Here is a 19,768-nt window from a genome sequence, read left to right as displayed (position 1 = left end):
TTTGAACTGTCCTCATTTTTAGCTTAGCACTATGTGTTTTAATATATGGCAAATTCTTTTTCTCTACACTACGCCAGCCTCCACTGGAGTTAGAGCTGCAACAAAGCCTTCTTTGTTCCCTCCAAGTAGGGTCTTCCTGCAGTCTAATCAGATTTGACAGCTTATTCAAGCAGCTTATACAACAAAACTACTGAAAACTCAAGGAGCTAAGGACCGTACGTCTGCATGTATACGACAACAGAAGCCCTTTTCCAAGCAGGTTAAAAATATGAAGCTCAAATGAAGAAGCTGATGATATTCCACCGAGGCCCTCTGCTGCACCAGTGAATTCAGTGTTATAAATACAGTGTTTTAATCTTCTGTGGAGAAGTAGATGAGGACCACATCTTTTATACAGTTAATCAAAGCTGTAGGAAAGATTAACTAATAACTAACTGAGGCAAAGCTAACTGGCAGAAAAAAATGTTTAATTCCACAGAGATATATCATGATGTTGTGAGAGGAGGCAAATTTTGCCAAAGTTTGCCCAATTTTGAGTTCTATCTCTACCTCAGACTTTCTTTTCTTATCATCCTTATCCTTGATGTGATTGCAATAATGGAGATTGTATTCATTAATGTCACTGCAAGTCACAATGGAGTTTAAAGCACAGTGCAGCCATTTAAAAATCTGCTTCCAACCATTATAGGTAGTGCATTACAATTATTGTAGTATCCACAAATACCACACAGGCAAAAAAGATTAACAAAAAGACAAAACAAATTCAACTGAGAGTTTCACATCCTGAAATTTCCATTCCTCCACTGCTTCCTCACACCAAATAGAGGAAGACTTTTACTTTGGAGCAAATGAGTAAAACCTGAGACAAATGGCAACACAAAATCAAACAATTCATACATGACAAAATAAAAACGGTAATAAATAGCCAAATACGTATGTCAGCAATACACAACATCTACTAGGTCTTTCAAAAGTTGTTCAAGCCACAAGCTAGAAGACAAATTCATAAATGAAGAATAAAAAAGTGAAGTCAGCCACACAGAGGAACAGCCAGAATATAATGTAAAAGCATATCACATTTTCTCACACTTCACATTTATCATTTCAAAATAAAAGTCTACCTCGTGATGACGATGCAGCACAAGAACAGCAGGAAAATGGTGCAGTCAGAACTTAGTCGTATTTTTTTTCTTTTATTATCATCGTTACGATTATTTTTGCTCTTGTGCGACTGCTACATAATGACTCACATTCAAGATATTTATCACTCAGGAGACAGCTAAAAAGTTAAAACCAAAAAAAAAAATTCAAAACATATACTGTCAGAAATAAATTATGGTCCGTGTGTGCGAACACTGATTCTGAAAATTTTTACCACTGTTCAAACCTTAAATATCTCACTGCATAACATGACAGAAAAAGCACTAACAGAGAGATCATTCTAAGGACAACATATTGTTCTACAATGTCATAATTATAATTTCACCATGACAAACACCAGACAGTAAGATTAAGCTAACACTGGTGTTTTTTTCTTTTTTTCTTCCTTGTTTGTTTTAACAAATCAAATACAAATATTGCATGTCACTATAGCAACATCCATAACAGATCAATTTATTGTTAACGATCACTGTTTTGGTATAGCATATAAGCAAATGAAAAAAAATAACAACCAAACAAAAAGTAATAAATTAAAGATAATCCGATTTAAGCCTAGTTATTTCTTGTTCATAGGAATACATAACACCTACATTATAAGTTAATAAAGTCAAGCTACCGTATATAAATACATCACCAGCATGCACAATATTTAATTATCGAGAATAGTGAAGAAGTAATCGTCTTACACTGAAGAAACAGTATAATAGGCAAGTGCATTTCTTTAAAAGAAAAAAAAAACACAAAAGTAAACCACAAACTTCAAAGCTGCTTTAAGATCGTCTTTCGTTTAGGTCTGTTCATTTTTGCCTTCAACTGTGCCTTACCCAGCAAAAAGCCCCCATGGTTCCATCTGATTCTGTTTTTAAGGGGTTTTTAAGGGACAGAGTGATTGTATTTTTATGCATCTGAAATACAGATTTTGTGCACCAAAAAGCCTAATCTACATAGTTTTACATCTAAACATTGAGGAATCCTACACAAAGAGACATAGATTGTTACTGTCTAATATTCATTTGCCATTCATTTGCCATATGGATATTAATTTTACAGGGATTACTACATATTTTTAATGCATCCTGACATATTTTAAAATGCTTATTTATTTCAAATTTTCACAGCCACAGTCCTGATTGTATGAATTAGTTCAGTTTTTGGTATACACTGGATTCCCTTAAAGTATTTCTGAAATGACTAAAACATGGCATGTTCCTCTTGCATACTGGAACCACTGCAAACCGATTTCGCGAGGCTATAACATTCAAGCTTTTGCTTCAGTCTCCCTACTGTTTTTTAAAAAAAAGCTTCTTCACCCCTAAAGATAAATAAGCAGCTCCACTTTGTACTACAAGAACAGTCCATATGCCAGTGCGAGGCTGTCGCTTCAACCCAACAGCCTCTTCTGACTGACTGACTTTTTTTTTCCTCTAAGTGGTTTTGGCAAATATCAAAGAGGCTACGAAGAAGGAGATTTTTTTTAACTATATATAGATATATATTTCAGCTAAGATTTAATCTCCCCATCTTACACCTCTTTCTCATTTGTTTATTTTTAACTCTTTAAACTTGTGGAAAAATAAAGAACAGCTGCGGCTGTAGCGTTGGCAACGGCGGCTGCCAAGGCCCGCCGGAACGTTGCGTTTTCGCAGGGCGCGGCTCTGTTTCTAGTTGTTGCCCTCCCCTCCCTCGTCGTCCTGCTGGTCGCTCGTCCACAGTGTCAAGTTGTCGCGGAGTAGCTGCATGATGAGGGTGGAGTCTTTGTAGGAGTCTTCGTTGAGGGTGTCCAGCTCGGCGATAGCGTCGTCGAAGGCGGTCTTGGCCAGGTGGCAGGCCTGCTCGGGGGCGTTCTGGATCTCGTAGTAGAAGACGGAGTAGTTGAGGGCCAGGCCCAAGCGGATGGGGTGGGTGGGCTGCATGTGCTCCTTGCTGATCTCGTGGGCCTCATTGTAGGCCTTCTCGGAGGACTCCACCACTGTGGCCCTCTTCTCGCCCGTGGCCACCTCGGCCAGGTAGCGGTAGTAGTCGCCCTTCATCTTCAGGTAGAAGACCTTGCTCTCGTGCTGCGTGTCGCTGCAGTTCTTGATCAGGTAGTTGTCCAGCAGGTTGAGCACGTCCTGGCACACGGCCTCCAGCTCCTTCTCGATCTTCTCGCGGTAGGCCCGCACCATCTCGATCTTCTTCTCGTTGCCGTCGGCCGAGGTCTTCTGCTCGATGCTGGAGATGACCCGCCAGGATGAGCGACGCGCGCCCACAACGTTCTTATAGGCTACCGACAGCAGGTTCCTCTCCTCATTGGACAGGGCCTCGTTCAGCTCCGTCACCTGCGGGGAGGGGCAGACCAAAAGAGGTGGGTTAGAGGCCAGAAGAAAAGACTGACTTTCATCAACAAGGAGAAATAGGATGCAGTGATTAATTTGGGGAAAAAATGTACATCTCTCAAAAACAAATGAAATGCAAGTTCTTACTGCTTCAGTCTATTCAGGTTGCCACTGTCCTAGATCCACACAAACCACATCATCGTGGAAGTAAATGCAACTATATTAGCTACCAATATTAGACCTTCATCCCCCCTTTTTTATCCTTATTAGTTATGGTTTACCAGAGCAACACAAAATGGATGGCTGAATTGCACATGCATTCATGATGAATTTGTGCATGATCACTGCTGACACAAACTGTGACATCTGCATGGCAATCACTCTGAAAGGCGCCGATGCAGCCTTTGAGTTCTCACTGTCCACTTCTACTCTTCTGACATTACATCATTCCTGAAAGTCTTTGTCTTTGTGTTTGGGGGTTTCAAAATGCTCCAATGGGGGGGTGTACAACTGTTTCTGCAAACAATCCCCCATTGTCACTTAGTGTTACAGCATCCCTTCTCAGCAAGTGCCCAATATTAATTAACAATAATAATCCCCCCCCAGCTTTAAAACACAGGCCATAACCAGTCTGCAAAAACTGCATCCTAAAACTAGTTATATTTGCTGCAAAATCCACATTTTCAAGCAGCAAGAATGAGAACCAAGAGATGTCGATAGCTTTGCGTCCAGCTCTTTCAAGTTCTTTTCTGCACTACAACAGAGAGGGTCCCCCTGAAACGTATCGACCGGCCCGTCCTGACCCCCGCCGGTAACTCTGACGCTCAGCTTATCAACCTCTTGCCTCGCGGCGCATTTGAAGTTCCGATCCTCTGCGACCCACCCCAGCGACCCACCAAGCGGCGAGCACATTCCCTCTGATACGGGGCCACGCGTAGCACAGTGCCATTTCAAAAATCAGCATGATCTGGAAAGCACTGTCGTGACATAAATCAACTGACAGTGAGCGGCACTCATACTGGAGCGGGCTACGCTGTTTTCGGCTTTGTCAGCTCTTGGAATCTGTTCATTTTCAGTCTGTCAACATCTTTTTCTGACTGGTGTTTCCACAAGGCTGTCATTCAAAGACAGCATTACAAGACACTTGCGACATGTCACGGGTGGCAGTTTCACTTACCAAATACCATATTTGAAATGCTATTTTTTATAGTAAAATGTAACATACCAATCATATGTATAAAATTCCAAGTTAACTCATTACAGAGAGAAAGCAAACAAAACTAGAACTCAGCCCTTTATTTTTTTTTTCTTTAAATTGTTAAGCAATTCATAAGTACATCCACAGTGATATTCATGACTGTTCTGAAGCCAACTATTAGAGGAATTAGATTAGGGTCTGAGATCGGTTCTCATATCGATATGCTGCATCCGCAGCAATGCAAATTTGCTGCCAAGCAACAGTTTTACTTTGGTTTGACATAGTAAAGAGGTGTGTTGAGAGATCAGAGCATTGTTCTTTTAAAGTCCAACATTAACTCTCACCATCCCAGAGAAGTTTTTGTTTCTCGTATGAGACCTTTGCATTACACACTGAATAGAAAATGTTTACCATATTCTGAAAAGGATGCGGCTATCATCTAGTCTCATGAAGTTTACTACAGTGGTTTTTTTATTTAAAATCAAACACTTGTGCATGTAAGACACAATTCAGAGCACTTGGGGCTTATCAAGGACATTACTTAAATACACTACATCTTACATTCAGGATTGCTAAATTTTGTGTGTGAGAACATTCTATGCCCATGTTGATAAATAAGGCTCCTGATGTCTACTTCAGTTTTTATCCAACAAAAAACAAGAGAGAAGTCTTAATAAACGTCGTAAGTCAGACAGAGTTATGCCAAATGCATGCTTAAGCTTCTTAATACTAATATATTCTGAACAACAGCATGAGGTTACAGTAATGTAGGCTCACTGTGCCCAGCATCAAAAGGAAACATCACTCCTCCTTTTCTGCCTGTATGATTTTAGAGAAGAAAATCAAAAAATTCTGAGACAGGAACCCTGCTCATTGACAGCATTGTCCTTGTACCATCAACCTGTCTGACCTGGCTGTTTTCTAATGTCTGCTGTTGCTCACAGCAAGGTCAAAGCTTACAGTCAACCAGAAAAAAACAGAATCAAGGCATTTTAATTATACCAAAATTTAAATGGTAGGGGCTATATTTTAAACTACCACTGTATGTGTTAACATTTCTTACCATGCCAGGTAACTACACAGAGAACAGAACAGATTTTCCCCTTCTAAGACCAATCAAAAGCTCAAATCTTAAATGTACGATCTGAAAACACTTTACTGTTAATAAAACAATAAGCTACACAATAGGCTACCAGTTTAATTTGGCGCTAGTTTCACAAATTCACAAGTTAAACCATAAATAAAAAAATCAAATGGTTCAACATAAAATTTAATCAAAACAGAGAGAAGCAAGTCTTATCTTTTCTATTACTGGAATTCAAGTCGCTGTTTAGTTTGTCTCTACCAATTCAAAGCATATAGCATTAGCAACATTTCAAATAGCAAAATTTGAAGAAATTGGCAATGCTGGGCTAATATTTTGCTCTCAGACATATGGGGTATTTTTCCAGTATGCTTGCTTTTGATGTCATGATGGTGATCGTTCCACCCAGAACGTGCTCTGTCTCACTCACCCACTTCAAACTGTCCGTTTGACATGTCAGACATTCCCTTCAGTCCACGCCGCACATGACTCACACAAGACCATGACACAGACATGTTCCTCTTTCTCACAAGAATCTGCTGCTTGTGAAACTATGTGCAAGACTTGAAAAAAAAAATATATATAACTGAATGCTGGCAATACCCAAACGGAAAAGTAGTTAATGTGTCTGCGTAAAATGTTTGGTCAATAAGCTTTAATGTTTTAAATAGTACCTAATTTTATCTTATTTTATCTTTTTTTTAAATTAGAACAGAAGTGAGTTTTCACATTTCCTGTGGAGGTAGTTGACTGGAAATGGGTCGTACAAGACAACAGCTGCTTGCCTGGAACCACAGTAGGTAAAAACGGATTTTCTTGGATTGCAGAAAGAGGGTGGAAATGTTGTAATGACATTAATGAAATTCACTTAGCGCTTAACCCCCAATGCTCACACGCTACATTCACGTCACCACTCCACACAGTGGTCATGTGGAGTGCACTGTGTGTGTGTGTGTGTGTGTGTTTGTGTTAAAGGGATTTAAAATTCTGCCGGCTTCAAACCGTGCGTGTTGCTGCAGTGTAGCATGTGCAATCCCCCCGTTTCCATGGTGATCCGCTCTCACTTTTACACACCAGCCCTGCTCTGTAATTATCAGCGTGTGTGTTTAAAGATACTGGGGTAGCTGGGAAGGGATGGGGGGGGGGGATACGAGGGGTATTCTCACAAGCATTCTCACAAGCTCTCCAGGGCAGCTGTACTGTAAGTGAAGATGATCACTGCATGGGCAGTTCACATGTCCCAATGACATTTTCTCCAGCACCAGCTGACCTTTTCACCTGCTTGACTCTGAGCTCTGTTTTCCCATCCTGCTCCCTGAGCGTTTCACAAGAGCGCTTCACAGCTCGCCCCGACACAAGGCGCAAAACGCAACATTCGCGGATTTACACCAAACATGTGCCCTGACGAGGATTTTTATAGTACACTAATCCCTGACTACTTGACACCTACAGCAAATACAGTTATCCTGTCAGTGTGTCACACTGGCCTAGTGAAAACATTGTTCAAAATGTTACTACTTCTCAGCATTTTGATTGACTTCTAATTCCAATTCAACCTCTAAATTTCTTTATAGCTATGCCAAACTTAAAGGCATAAAAATTAGCTTTAAATATACCCCTGAAATTCAACACCCTGAAAAAGAACTAGAAAAGGTCATCCCTCGTCTTCAGTGATTTCACAATATCCACTTCCACTTCTGGGGTAAAACTTTACAGCACACGCCATGGCTTTACATCAGGGTTCCTGGGGATGTATTTGCACAGGGCTTTTAAAATTAAGTGGCTGACCCTACCTGAGGAAACATACTGCAGGTATTTTCAAATACACAGATCACTGAATTGGTGCACGTGCAAAATCTTCATGACTAACACCGACCACTGCACTAACAGAGGGGGAAAATTATGAAAATTATGAAACTTATCAGCACTAGCACTGACATTAGAGTTTTATTTTCAAAGGGAAAAACAGGGCTCCGCTGAACAGCAAAACAAGCAAATAAGTGAAACTGTGCTAAAGAGTCAATAATCCCCTCAGTTCTGTCCTGAGTTCTCAGGAAAGCTCCAAACCTCTGGCATTGTCACTACACTTTCAGTATTCTTAATAAGCAAATACCAGACATTGCAGAAAAGGATATTCAAGACAAACTCAATAATGATTTAATATATACGAAAGTTAAAAAAATGCAACAGCCTTAAGAAAACTGTGTTTTTTTTTTTTTATATTTCCAACATGTAAAATAGAATTGACATCACACACTCTTAACACAGTACAAACAGTAAGAATGAGACATATGCACACTCAAAACAAACAATCAAGTAAAAACCAGTATCGACACTGAATTCAGCTAAACCCAGCCAGTGGCTTCATCAAATGCAGCAGTTTTGCTGTATTTGAGGAAAACACAACTATGTATCACAGTGAAAATGTTTCTTTGCAGGTTATGTGGAGAAATGCTGATGTGGGGATGGGGCAGGTAAATGTGTTTTAGTGCAGTAGAACTGATGCATTTGTACAGATTAAGGTGGAGCAGTACAAGATGTTTTAGTGCTGTTGAATTCAAGCATTAGTGTAGATTCTGAGGTGGAGTAGGTGGAGGACGTGGAGGTGTTTTAGTGCCGTAGAACTGTAGTATTAGTGTAGATGGAGGCAGAAGAGGTGTAGGTGTTTGTAGTGCAGTGGTTTCTGAGTATGAAAATTCCAGAAAAAAAGTGATAAAGGGTTGATGGGTGAAAGGCACCTACACAGAAAGCCGTAGGTGGCAAGCTACTGCATTTGTATTAAAAATGGGGCAGAATTAAAAATTCCAGTGGAATTCAAACAATAGATGAGCAATTAAAAGTAAATTAAAGGCTGCCACAACACTCAAAAGCCAACATGCAACAGCACTGACTTTGTACACGGGGTATGCGAGGCACTAATCGGCATGTCATAGAAATTGTAATTACTGACTTATTTATCTGCCACAGGGCCACTGCTACAAACATATGAACAGGCCCTGACTCACAACCAAAAACAATGGCTTGCAAAATATTTAGAATGTAGCTAGCATTCTACTAGCGAGCTACATTAAACTCCTCATGGAACTGATTGGTACACTCAGTTGTCCAAAAACACTGAAAAAAAGGTATTGAATTTTCCTGCACGAACGATCATTTTTCAGCATCAAAGGAAGCATGGTAATGCCCAGTCAAGCGAGCATTTTCCATTTTCAACCCAAATGAACAAAAATTGGATCGAAAGAAATCAGGACTGGTGTCAAAAACCCTAAACTAGTCAACACCACTGAAATATTTATAGTACTTAACTAGGGTCATCTGTATAGATTTAATGATTATTTATTCAAAAGCACAACTGAAATGTAAAAATGAGCATTTCTGTTTTCACAACATTGGCACCTGTCTTTAAGACAAAGTGCATAGCTCATTAAATCTGGGCCAAAGCTAATTATCAATCAATGTGATACAGCTAGCTGTAAATAATTAATAGTGAACTAATTAACTCATTAAACAGTAAGAGTGTGGTTTCATTTCTTATGTGGCATTCTTATGGGGACAATTTAGCAATAGGGGATATAAGCATTTGCGATTAATGTAGTGCAGCCGATAGCAATTAAGCATTTTTTGTGTCTGAAACTGAGAACTGAAATTGAAAATGAGTAACTGGGAAAATACAATGTAATGCTCAAATTCATTGCTAATCCACAATCAGCAAATAAAATATTGTAATATAGTTCTCTGTGTATCAATTCTCAGTTATAAATGGACAGACTAACCATTTTGCAGATTTACTGTCTGAGTTAAGCCACATAACTGTACTTGCAGCTGTGTGGTTTTCATTACCGAACTTCAACCACTTACAAACACATCCTTAAACAGTGCTAGGGAGGAATGGCAAACCTGTGGCACTGAGTGACGAAGAAAGTTATACTCTTTAAAATGGCCTCACTGCACAATGAGACAACTATCAGTAAAATATAAACAGCAGAGCAGATGAGATTTTAAAACAGCGGAAACTGAAGAGGTTGAGTCGGTGTCAAAGAAGGAGACAGCATAAAACCTACAGAGGAAGCTAACAGTGCTGGCAATGCACTGAGAGTCCTGCCGGTGGATGGTTAGAGGAAGCGTGTGGAATTGAGGGAGGGGCTAGAAACCTGACAATCAGTTCTGCAATTGTAAAATTCACATTAGATCTCCAAATTCAGCTGAAAAGCATAAGGAATAATGGTCTACTGGTGTGATGCACCACTGGTAAAGTGACAGAAATGCATTTTAAAGCTAAAGGAACGAGCTTCTTGCTGAAAATAAGGGTGGGTGTGTCTGAAAATAAGCCACGCCCTGCTCAGCAGGGACACACCTCCACAAGGACTTCAGCTGAAGGGAACCTGGCACCATAACAAGATGGAAAAAAGAAAATAAACAAATTTATATCAGGTTTGCAGTTTGCATCATCCATGTTCCTGTTTTCTGTGTCACTCCTCCCTTTTTCCGCAAAGGACTGAGAGCACAGCCAGCAACTGTCAATGAAATCTATAACGTTATTATACACAACTTGCAGTGGAATCCATAATATCGACAATTTCCAGTTACGTGCTATAGCTAACTCATTATATACATACGGATGTGAAATGTACAGATAGCATGTGTTTGGCTGGAGGGGAACCCTGATCTCAATTTCATTCTCATTTGGTCATCCAGGCTCACAAAAAGATTGAAAATCTCTACTGTAGGCACATCACCAATAATTCTATGCCCAGTACTGCTTTAACATAAATAACCTCCTTACTGTGGCTGTGTACAACAACTCTCACTACAACATTCTGTGCAAACCCCAACCCTTCTAATTTCAGTAACATTCACAGTAATAAGACCATATTGTGCAAAATATTACAAGGGAAATCACTGGTGGTGTAGTAAAAACACTACAGAATCTGGTCTCAGAAACATATTCCAAAATATCTATTTAAAAAAATGTTTTGCAATTCAAGCGAGAGGAACATTAGCCATTTACTACATTCTGAGCAGTGAATAGGCAAGAGGGAAATTTCCATTAATGGATGTCAGAATGTCATGAATGCCTTTGTCTTACAGTAGCACTTGAGGGTAGGCGAGTGGGTTTGTGGGAAACATTAGCATACATGTAGGAGGAACAAAAGAACTCTTGCTGAAATTTCATTAATGATGAGGACCTCTACCGACCACACGTGACGCTAATGAGCTAAAGATCAAAAATAATTGCAATGAAGATCAAGTCCCTGTGCAGATCCAGCTTCAAATGAGCAAAAATGTAAACAAATGCTACAGCAAAAGAAACCCATACATAAATGTAACGTGGAGCAGGTAATGTTGAGGTGTCCGTTCTCTGTCATTCACCTACAGAGTACAATGGAAAACAGGGTACAGGATTGTGAGTTTGCACTGCCAGAATGAATGAATTTAGTGTATTACACAACTGGAATAGGCTAGCCTAACTCCTCCTGTCAGGGCTAAAAGGACATTCCCGCCTTCCTTCCCAAGATGCAATGTGCAAAGATGGCATGCGGTACTTGACGTCAAAGCAATCCCGAGTACGGATGACTGACTACAACAGTCCTCACTGAGAGCTGCTCTCTCCTGGTGCGGGCTTCTATAAATAAAGCACATAAAAGATGTATAAATCCAAGAGCACGAAAAAATTGTGATTGTTGCAGTGGTGCTTCAAACTGAAGTAACCAGAAGCCACCAGTTTGCATGAGGTTTCTGAGATACTCTTTCGGGCATATCCAAATTATGGGAGGGTGATTGCTTGAGAACATTCCTTAATAGTATCCGCTAAATGATAGTAATGTAATGTAATGTAGCGTTGCAGTGATACTGCAATGTAGTGCTTGAATGATAACTACTGCTTGACGGCTGAATATGTTTTCGTTTAAGATGTCGGCCAACAAAAGACTGATTTTGTTTTACCTATTTTGTTTTTGGAGATAAATATTCAATTACAGCGGGTTTCATATGAGGGTAGACAGTACTGCGCTTAAGAGGAAGTGCTTCTGAGCCTCTTGCATTTTTACAAGCTGTGTGCCGTGATTGAAAGTAGGCGGGCTTAATCGCCTCAGAGGGTCAGGGGTGTGAAACCATAGCAACACATTCATTCAGCGAGCTGCTTCGGCTCGGCGTCTCCCGCAGAAGCCAAAAAGAAAGCGCCGTGTATTTCATACCATCGTACAGCAGCTGAAATGGTAGTAATGACTAAAACTTGCGGTGGAAGGGTGGCATACCATAAAACCAGCAGCTCACTCAGTCACCACGTACAGCTGAATCACGCTGACAGTCTATTAAGGGTGAGAAAAAAATCTGAATATTCACGAATTCAACATTTGCAGCAGTGACAAATTTGCTAATCTGACATTTCAACGTGTGGATTTTTTCTGATAAATAATAAAACTGTTAATTCACAACCTAGGACATTAAAGATTGGGGATTTGTAGTTTCTTAGTCTGCCACTGGCTAAACAAGTAGGCTTAGCACTTTGAACAAGAATGTGTTAAGAGTCACACACACACACACCCTCGCTCACCACATATACAGACACACCTGAACACCTTCACCTCTTCTGGACTTTGGTCGTTAATCCTTATGACCCTCTTATGACTGTTCCTGGGAGCTGAACGGAGGCCCCATCGTTAAAGTTACAGCGGCCAATGTGCTGTGTCCTTGGCTGTGAAATAGCAAGCAGGACTTGCATAATTGAAAGTACTTCATTATTAAGCATAAGAGCCTGTTTGTGTTCTTAAAAACACCCTGTCCCTCCCCATGTTAAAAATCCCAGGTTGAATGCTGCTTGGTAAAAACAAAGCTCTACACTGAGACACTGTTTTTGACCCAAAAAGAGGTAAAATACAAAAGACTGAGATAAAATTTGCCCTCATTCAGTCAAAATTGTTCTAATTGTTGACAGAAGATTGTAATATTTTTGGATCGTGATTTGAACTTTTCTGCACTGAACTACTCAAGAATAAAATACTGTGCAGGACTGAGCACTACAAATGCTCAAAACTTCTGTCCCTAATCCAAATTTTAAATTAAAATGGACACCCAATATGTAAAACGATCACTCTGTGATCACTCAGATGATCGTCCTTTCCTCCGTGGGCTCAATACTGCCCTATCTGTGTCTTCAGCCTAAAATTGTAGCGTCATCATTCTATGATGAAGGCGTCCATTATCAGCTGGCACAGAATGACTTACATTAACCATTCTAGTGTTGAGCAGCTGGAGGGGCAAGCATCTAATTCACCATCATTCTGATGACAGCATTCATGATTAACAGTGCAGGATTATAATGAAAGCAGAAGGTACTGTGTCATCTAAAAGATTCATTTGGTTTAGGCGGATGACAAGATGGTATTTTCAATAATGGATACTCAATCATATCTTATCTACCAGCAAAATACAACAGGCAGATCTGTGAGACACTTAATATAACCTTAATATAATGTGATAACAACAACCATAAGATAAGATAATAACCGTATTCATCTGGAAATTACTGTGTTTTGAATGACCGTAGCATTAATGCAATGACATCACATACAGGCCTTCATGGTGTAGAACATGGCATGCATACAGTATATAAAGCACTCCGCCAAAAATGGCAGAAAAGTGCTGAGAAATGAACAAAAGAGATTTACCAATTTTTAAGATTCATAGTGGTGCACAGTGGTTAGGCCACTGCTCCTCTAACCATGACAGAACCTTAAATTGCTTCAATTAATATTCAGCTGTTTAAGTGGACAGTGTGTAAAATGTCACCTCTGTCATCAACTCGGCTCATAAATTATGTGCTGTAAGGCAAAGCCGCATAGTTTTGGTCTTATTCTTGGTCATCCTCCAGTTCTGAAAAATTATTTGGTAAAATACGACTTTATGGCTGACCGAGCGTTTAAGATAAATTCTGACAGCTGCCAGAGAGTCTCCAGATTGCACGGTTTTCAGTTTTGTTTCCCAAATACAGTACACCACTTGCCGGACGACTCTCTCCTGCATCTCTGCATTACTGACAATTCACCCATTGAACAGCTAATAAGCAATGTCCCCTTATTCAGTTATGACAGATCCAACGCGGTATAACACTTTTATACCAGCGCAGCGCTAGTGCTACTGCAATCACTGCATTCATCAATGTATTGATCAAAGAGTGCTTATCTATAGGAAGCGTAATACATACATAAAAAAAGAACGACTGCAGTACCACTAGACAGGATGACTGTTTCTACACCCCCCCTCCAGAAAAGAAATGCTACTACATCCTCAAAAGGAATACTATTAGTACATGCTAGTAGTAGTAGCACTAGTATTAGCAGTAGTAGTAAAGTAGTAGTAGTTGAAGCAGAATGGTAGAATGAAACAGTGGTAGTGCGTGGTAGTGCTAGAGGTAGGTGTATCAGCAAAATTCTACAATTCTACACGTTTCTATGGCTTGCCTTTTGTAAAGCTGACTCCTCCTTGACACAAATCTTTTGGCTGCTACTGATGGATTACCAAATCTGCAGTGGCAAGGGATTCCCCATAGCACATGGGTGAGGCAGCAGACACACCTTGCTGCTGCAATGAGACTCTGTGGGTGACTGCACTGACAAAGCAAAAAAAAAAAAAGAAGCAAAACAGGAAATGCACAGCACCAGGTCACCACTACAAGCATTAAACCAGCCTTTTTTTTTAACTCGCAGAATGCCACAAGGAAATCACATTTACATTTATATTTATTCATTTAGCAGACGCTTTTATCCAAAGCGACTTACATAGGTTACAGTTCTTTACAATGTTATCCATTTATACAGCTGGATATTTACTGAGGCAATTGTGAGTTAAGTACCTTGCCCAAGGGTACAGCAGCAGTGTCCCAGCGGGGATCGAACCGGCAACCTTTCGGTTACGAGTCCTGCTCCTTAACCACTATGCTACACTGCCGCCCATCACATAATCTATATCCTGTTGAAGCGAGGACTGGAGATCCTCTCATTTAACACTATAACTATTCCACTGTTTAACTGCATCTGTATGTGAACAAATTCCAAGTAAATTAAGATTTCTTGTATGCCACGCTTCACTATAGCGGCATACCATTTCCAGTTGCATTTGCAAGTCTTGGTCGTCTATCCTGAGAGCACAATGCCCACAACGCCACAGCTGGTGAGGAGGCAGTGTTTCTTTGTATTGCACAAAGGCACCCAGCTGACAATGCACTTCTCATTATAGGATGCACTGTACCAGGGTCCTATGCATGCAATGCTCTCTAGTAAGCCTCCAAATGAATGCCTTATTCAAAGGTACTGCGATCACGCGTTATGAAATGAAAAAAATAAAATCAGAAAGCAAACTAGTCTCACGGCTCAGTTCAGAGTTATTCTGGAAACGAGGCATTTGTAACATAACGCAGCCTCCACAAACAGAAGCTTTGCTTGCTATTACGCATTAATTACACAAGGCCGTCGAGGGCTCATTTTAGACAATCAGAGCGTTGTTGCGTCTTCGGGGCATTTGCAAACGCAAATAACCACATACATTGTCCAGACAACATTAACATCCACACTGCACCCAAATATGACTTGAAGACATCGAATAATTGTATTTTTATAGACAAGAAAGAAAGAAATCTTTGAATATATAGGTTCATTTTCTGCACCGTGTCACAAGCGTCGACACGGCTCGTATTATACCTGCAGTGATCTGAAACCCTGTCACTGTGGCTAAAAGCTTTACAAATAGAACCAACCATTGTGAGGGGAAAAGCAAAAGAGGGCATAACCAATCTGAATACTGACTTTCACTGCAATATGACAACTACGGAACATTCTGGAAGGAATTCTGCTGCCTCCAACGTTTGTTTTGTGTAAAGATCTCCTATGTTTCCAATATGTGGACGGAAATAACGAATGAAGGTTATTAGGGATGGCAACAGTTGTAACGTCTTTTTTTTTCGTCGAATTAAGTAGCAAACGACAAATGCAAAGTAAATCTGAAATCGGACTATTCAAAACGTATTAAATCCCCTCGCGATAAATGATGTAGCCTGGTTAAACATGACGAGCTAATAAAGAATACTCGGGGGAGCGTATCAGAATGCAACCTCACAATGCGAGGAGCTCCATTCAAATCACCGCTATATTGCCTCTCACACCTAACATCTTTAACATGAGCGCAATTTCTCCACACGACAGCTGTAACTATAAGTTAAACTGCGTAAAGAGGTCTCTGTATATGCAGCATACTGTCTTAGTGACTTCTCTTTTCCGTTCTTGCGACATCTTGTTCAATATATTTCAGAAATGCTGAGTTATTGTACACGCTATGGCAAAAGGCACCGCCCCAAGATCAAACAGTCTGCATTCGGTGCCTTTCCCTTTTGACGTGATTTTCTTTCAGAGGCGCCTGCTTCTTATCAGTGTTCTCCTAATCTAGATCCATACACGACATGTACTACTTTTTATTTTGCAGATGTACAGATTTATGACCGTATTGCTGGGTCCATAAGGAGACAGGGAGAGAGAGGTGGGGGCGAGAGAGACAGAGCCTAGGACATGTAGTACATTCAGACATAAAGGTGCTCTCTGCCAACCCGATTTGACATTTTATAACGGTTTTGGGGCCTCGTCTGTTCCTGTACAGCGGCGTTTCATATAACCACAGTTTCGCTGGCAACACGGAGTCACAAATGTTGGAATACAAAACCACCTTTTATAAAATGTTTCATTCTGTTTCGCGAAGATTTTTTCTCATAGAATGCATGGAATATGCACGATGATAAATAACACTGGCTGTATTGAGACCTCGATAAATAACGATCTAGAACTCTGCGATCTAATGAATCCTACAACAATGAAAGACATATCAGCTACGTTGCAGGCTATCTTAAAATACAGAAATAGGGATTTTTCGAACGCGAAACTTACCGATTTCATGGCAGCTGCCATATCATCGTATCTTTCAGCCTGTTCAGCCAATCTGGCTTTCTGCACCAGCTGCTCGCGATCTACCATTTTACTTGCTGTTGGGTTTTTAAGCGGTGTTCTTTCTTTTTTGAATGAAATGTCAAAATGTTGGCTGCTTGCAACACACTGAAAACGCTATGCGATCCTCTCGCTGCAGCTGCTCCCTGCTGTCTGCGCGTGCCGACGGGACACCCCCTTCCCCCCCTCCTCGCACTTTCTCCAGACTGCGTCATCACTCCAAAAGGGCGGGTGCCTGGGTCATGATGGGACCGTCCTTATTTGGGAATCCGGACTTCCTGAGTGACGGGGCTGCAGCGAATAAGAATCGCAGCTTTTGAGTCAGGCGGCTGAGTTTGTCTATGCCTGACAGCGTTGGCACCATGGAAAATATAGTTCATCTCTCAGAATGATGTATCATTTTTTTTATTCCAGCAGGAACCGCCTCACCCAGGAATCTACAATTTCTAATTTTTCTGTCTTATTTTTCTTATAACCGCTAGCTCTTAAGGAATTCTGAATAGATCACAGGGATATAATTACAATTCCAGTGGCTACTTTTTTGGACAGGTTTGTACCTGAATAATAATGGTTTATATTTTACATGCAGCAGTATGAGACAAGACCTGCCCTGAATTTCAAGCGTATGCAGCACATGCTGCTAGGAACTGCTTTGTCAAGAAGTCTGGGTGAGGCGTGTAGTTATTCTACTCCATCTAACTCATTATCAGTGATATTACCTTTCCTGGCAGACACAAGGGCTACAATACAAGGGCTTTTCATAGCATGAACAGAACATTCCAGTGACAATATGAAAATACAGTAATGTCTTTCTTACTCTTGCAAACACCAAATATGTAAAAAAAAGATGTTGAATTTTCAGTGCTCCACCCTCAGCCTTGAAATTTAGTGTGGAGGTCCAAATGCTTATGAAGGTATGTTTGAATCAAAATGTATCATACTCTCCGGGGGGCATGGAGCCAACAGCCATTGATCTGAGTATGGGTTTGTCTCAACACACAAAATGTGTGGGGACAGACCTACAAGAAACAAACAGAGCTGCAAGATCTCCTATGTTAGCCACAGAATTGCTTAGCAAGATTTCCTATGTTAGCCACAGAATTGCTTAGCCATGAAGACGGTAGCTCAGAGCCATTTAAAACACAAAGCAAGTTTCCCTTTTCACGAGTGCGTTTGCAGAGTCATTACCCCAGGTCTGAGGTTAAGGCTCGCGTCCAAAACTTTCCCCTTCCTTTCACTCCTCAACAGAGTTTGGGAGCAGGAAGCATTGTCTCCTGCTTTTTAAGGGTGTATCCCAAATTCTTCAGAGACAAACATGAGCTGGGGGGAGGCCTCAGTTGTCTTACTCACATGAAAAACTGCAGACTTTGAATGAGTCATAACATGGTGACAATCCTAACTCCGCATCGTTGGCAAAGACAAGACAGGAGAAAAATGAAATATGAAAAGTGATGTGATGCTGTAGAATCCAAAAATACAGGTCAATATATTTTAAATGAGGTTCCTGTTGAGCTAATCATTTGTTAGCATTGTTACATATTGAAGTTAATCTAATCAAGCAAGGGTTACCGAGTGGTTGGCTATGTAGCTACTGAGAAAATACAACAGATTTTCTGAAGAACATTATAGTAGCTTTCCATTCAGTCGGTTTATATGTTTAGGCAACCTTATATGCTCACTTTGAGAATACATATCGCCTTTGAGAATAACTGATTGCTTTGTATTGTTAATGATTTTATACAGGTAATTGCATTTAAAGGTGTAACATGCACATTTTTACCCTCATTGTGGTTATCCACCACTGTATGAAGTAAAGATCACAAGAAAATTGCCTTAATCCCAGCAGAATACTATGTATTACAATGGTAATAGATGCCATGTTTTTCCATGTTTATTTATGTTTGAAGTGACAATCAATTCAAGTGAGTTTATTAGCTAGCAAATTATCCATCATGTTTTAACGCATTAGCTATCCTCACATTAGCATAATATTATGAAATTGCTTAATATAGAAGATACTATATATTATCTTAGGATATATGTTTTCTGTTCTTACCTTTTAAACTTGTTTGTTTAGTCATTGTACAGTCCTCAGTTTCTTTGGTGTCTCACCTTGTTCCAGTGACTAAAGTGGTCATATGTATCTTTTTTCCTGTGCTACCTGTAGAAATCTCTTTGCAGAAGCACACATGAGAAAGTCAATAGTTTTTGTTTGTGAGTGAGAGAGGAAAACAATATTTAATTATATATTATATTTAATCTTTTTTTTCCACAGTGTTCAAGAATAAGCCGGATCTAAATGTTTTGGTATGTTTTGGGCATTACAGCTGCAACCTTTGGTGATTCATGTAAAAGGATAAACAGTGTTGTGGTTAAGGAGCAGGTCTTGTAACCCAAAAGTAACTTGTCTGATTCCCGGGTGGGGCACTGCTGTTGTGCCCTCGAGCACGGTACTGAACATCAATTGCTGCATCAAACATAAATTTGTATAAATGGCTAATATGTAAAAAAACAAGTAAGCTATGTGTCTTTTTAGCAAATATGTAGACTAATAAAACTCCTTTGAATGGTGTAGTCACACTAGCCCCCACAACTATTGTTTGTAGCATTGACACCTGCTGTTGCATGTCTGCCAGACCACAGTCTGATGCCCTTCAGCTACTTCCCCTCCAGAGATGCCTCAGCCAGCATCCAGCAGAACATGTTCTGTGTGCAGGCTTAGGGCTGGCCATCTGAGCAGCCGTTGATGGATTAAGCCACACCCCTGAAGACAATACCGCCCAATCAGACACGTGCAGCAGGGATAAGGAGGGCTGGCCCTCCTCCTCGTCCATGCTGCGGTTGCCAAAGCACCAGACTGCCATCTCTGCCCTTGGGTCTCCTCCGGGAGGCAGGGGCGATATTTGGCCACATCCCCAGAAAGCAATTTTGTCAGATACCGTGGGGAGAAAGTAGTCTGGTCCATCCACCTCCACACTGTAACCTCAGATGTCAGATTCGGCATATCACTGGGGCTTATTACCAA

At 40.5% G+C, this 19,768-nt stretch overlaps 1 protein-coding gene across 1 annotated transcript; it reads right to left on the bottom strand.

The window, feature by feature from the left end:
• Nucleotides 1–1,769: 1,769 nt before the first annotated feature.
• Nucleotides 1,770–16,937, bottom strand: ywhag2 (3-monooxygenase/tryptophan 5-monooxygenase activation protein, gamma polypeptide 2). The gene is made up of 2 exons (XM_036536372.1): nucleotides 16,687–16,937; nucleotides 1,770–3,479 (listed from the first exon to the last, which is right to left on the bottom strand). The coding sequence occupies exons 1-2, from the start codon at nucleotides 16,771–16,773 to the stop codon at nucleotides 2,823–2,825; spliced, it is 744 nt and encodes a 247-aa protein (XP_036392265.1). The 5' UTR covers nucleotides 16,774–16,937; the 3' UTR covers nucleotides 1,770–2,822.
• Nucleotides 16,938–19,768: the final 2,831 nt, after the last annotated feature.

The sequence above is a fragment of the Megalops cyprinoides genome, chromosome 9 (assembly GCF_013368585.1).
Source record: "Megalops cyprinoides isolate fMegCyp1 chromosome 9, fMegCyp1.pri, whole genome shotgun sequence".
Taxonomy (NCBI): Eukaryota; Metazoa; Chordata; class Actinopteri; order Elopiformes; family Megalopidae; genus Megalops; species Megalops cyprinoides.
The sequence above is the reverse complement of the archived record's forward strand: the minus strand, read 5'-3'. Positions and strand labels throughout refer to the sequence as shown.

What these genes read in the sequence shown, in the direction of transcription:
- ywhag2 (XM_036536372.1), bottom strand. Translation starts at nt 16,773, where the DNA reads ATGGTAGATCGCGAGCAGCTGGTGCAGAAAGCCAGATTGGCTGAACAG. An exon ending in TGGCAGCTGCCATGAAATCG is followed by an intron (nt 3,480 to 16,686) that starts GTAAGTTTCGCG and finishes CCCTCCCCGCAG; the next exon opens with GTGACGGAGCTGAACGAGGC.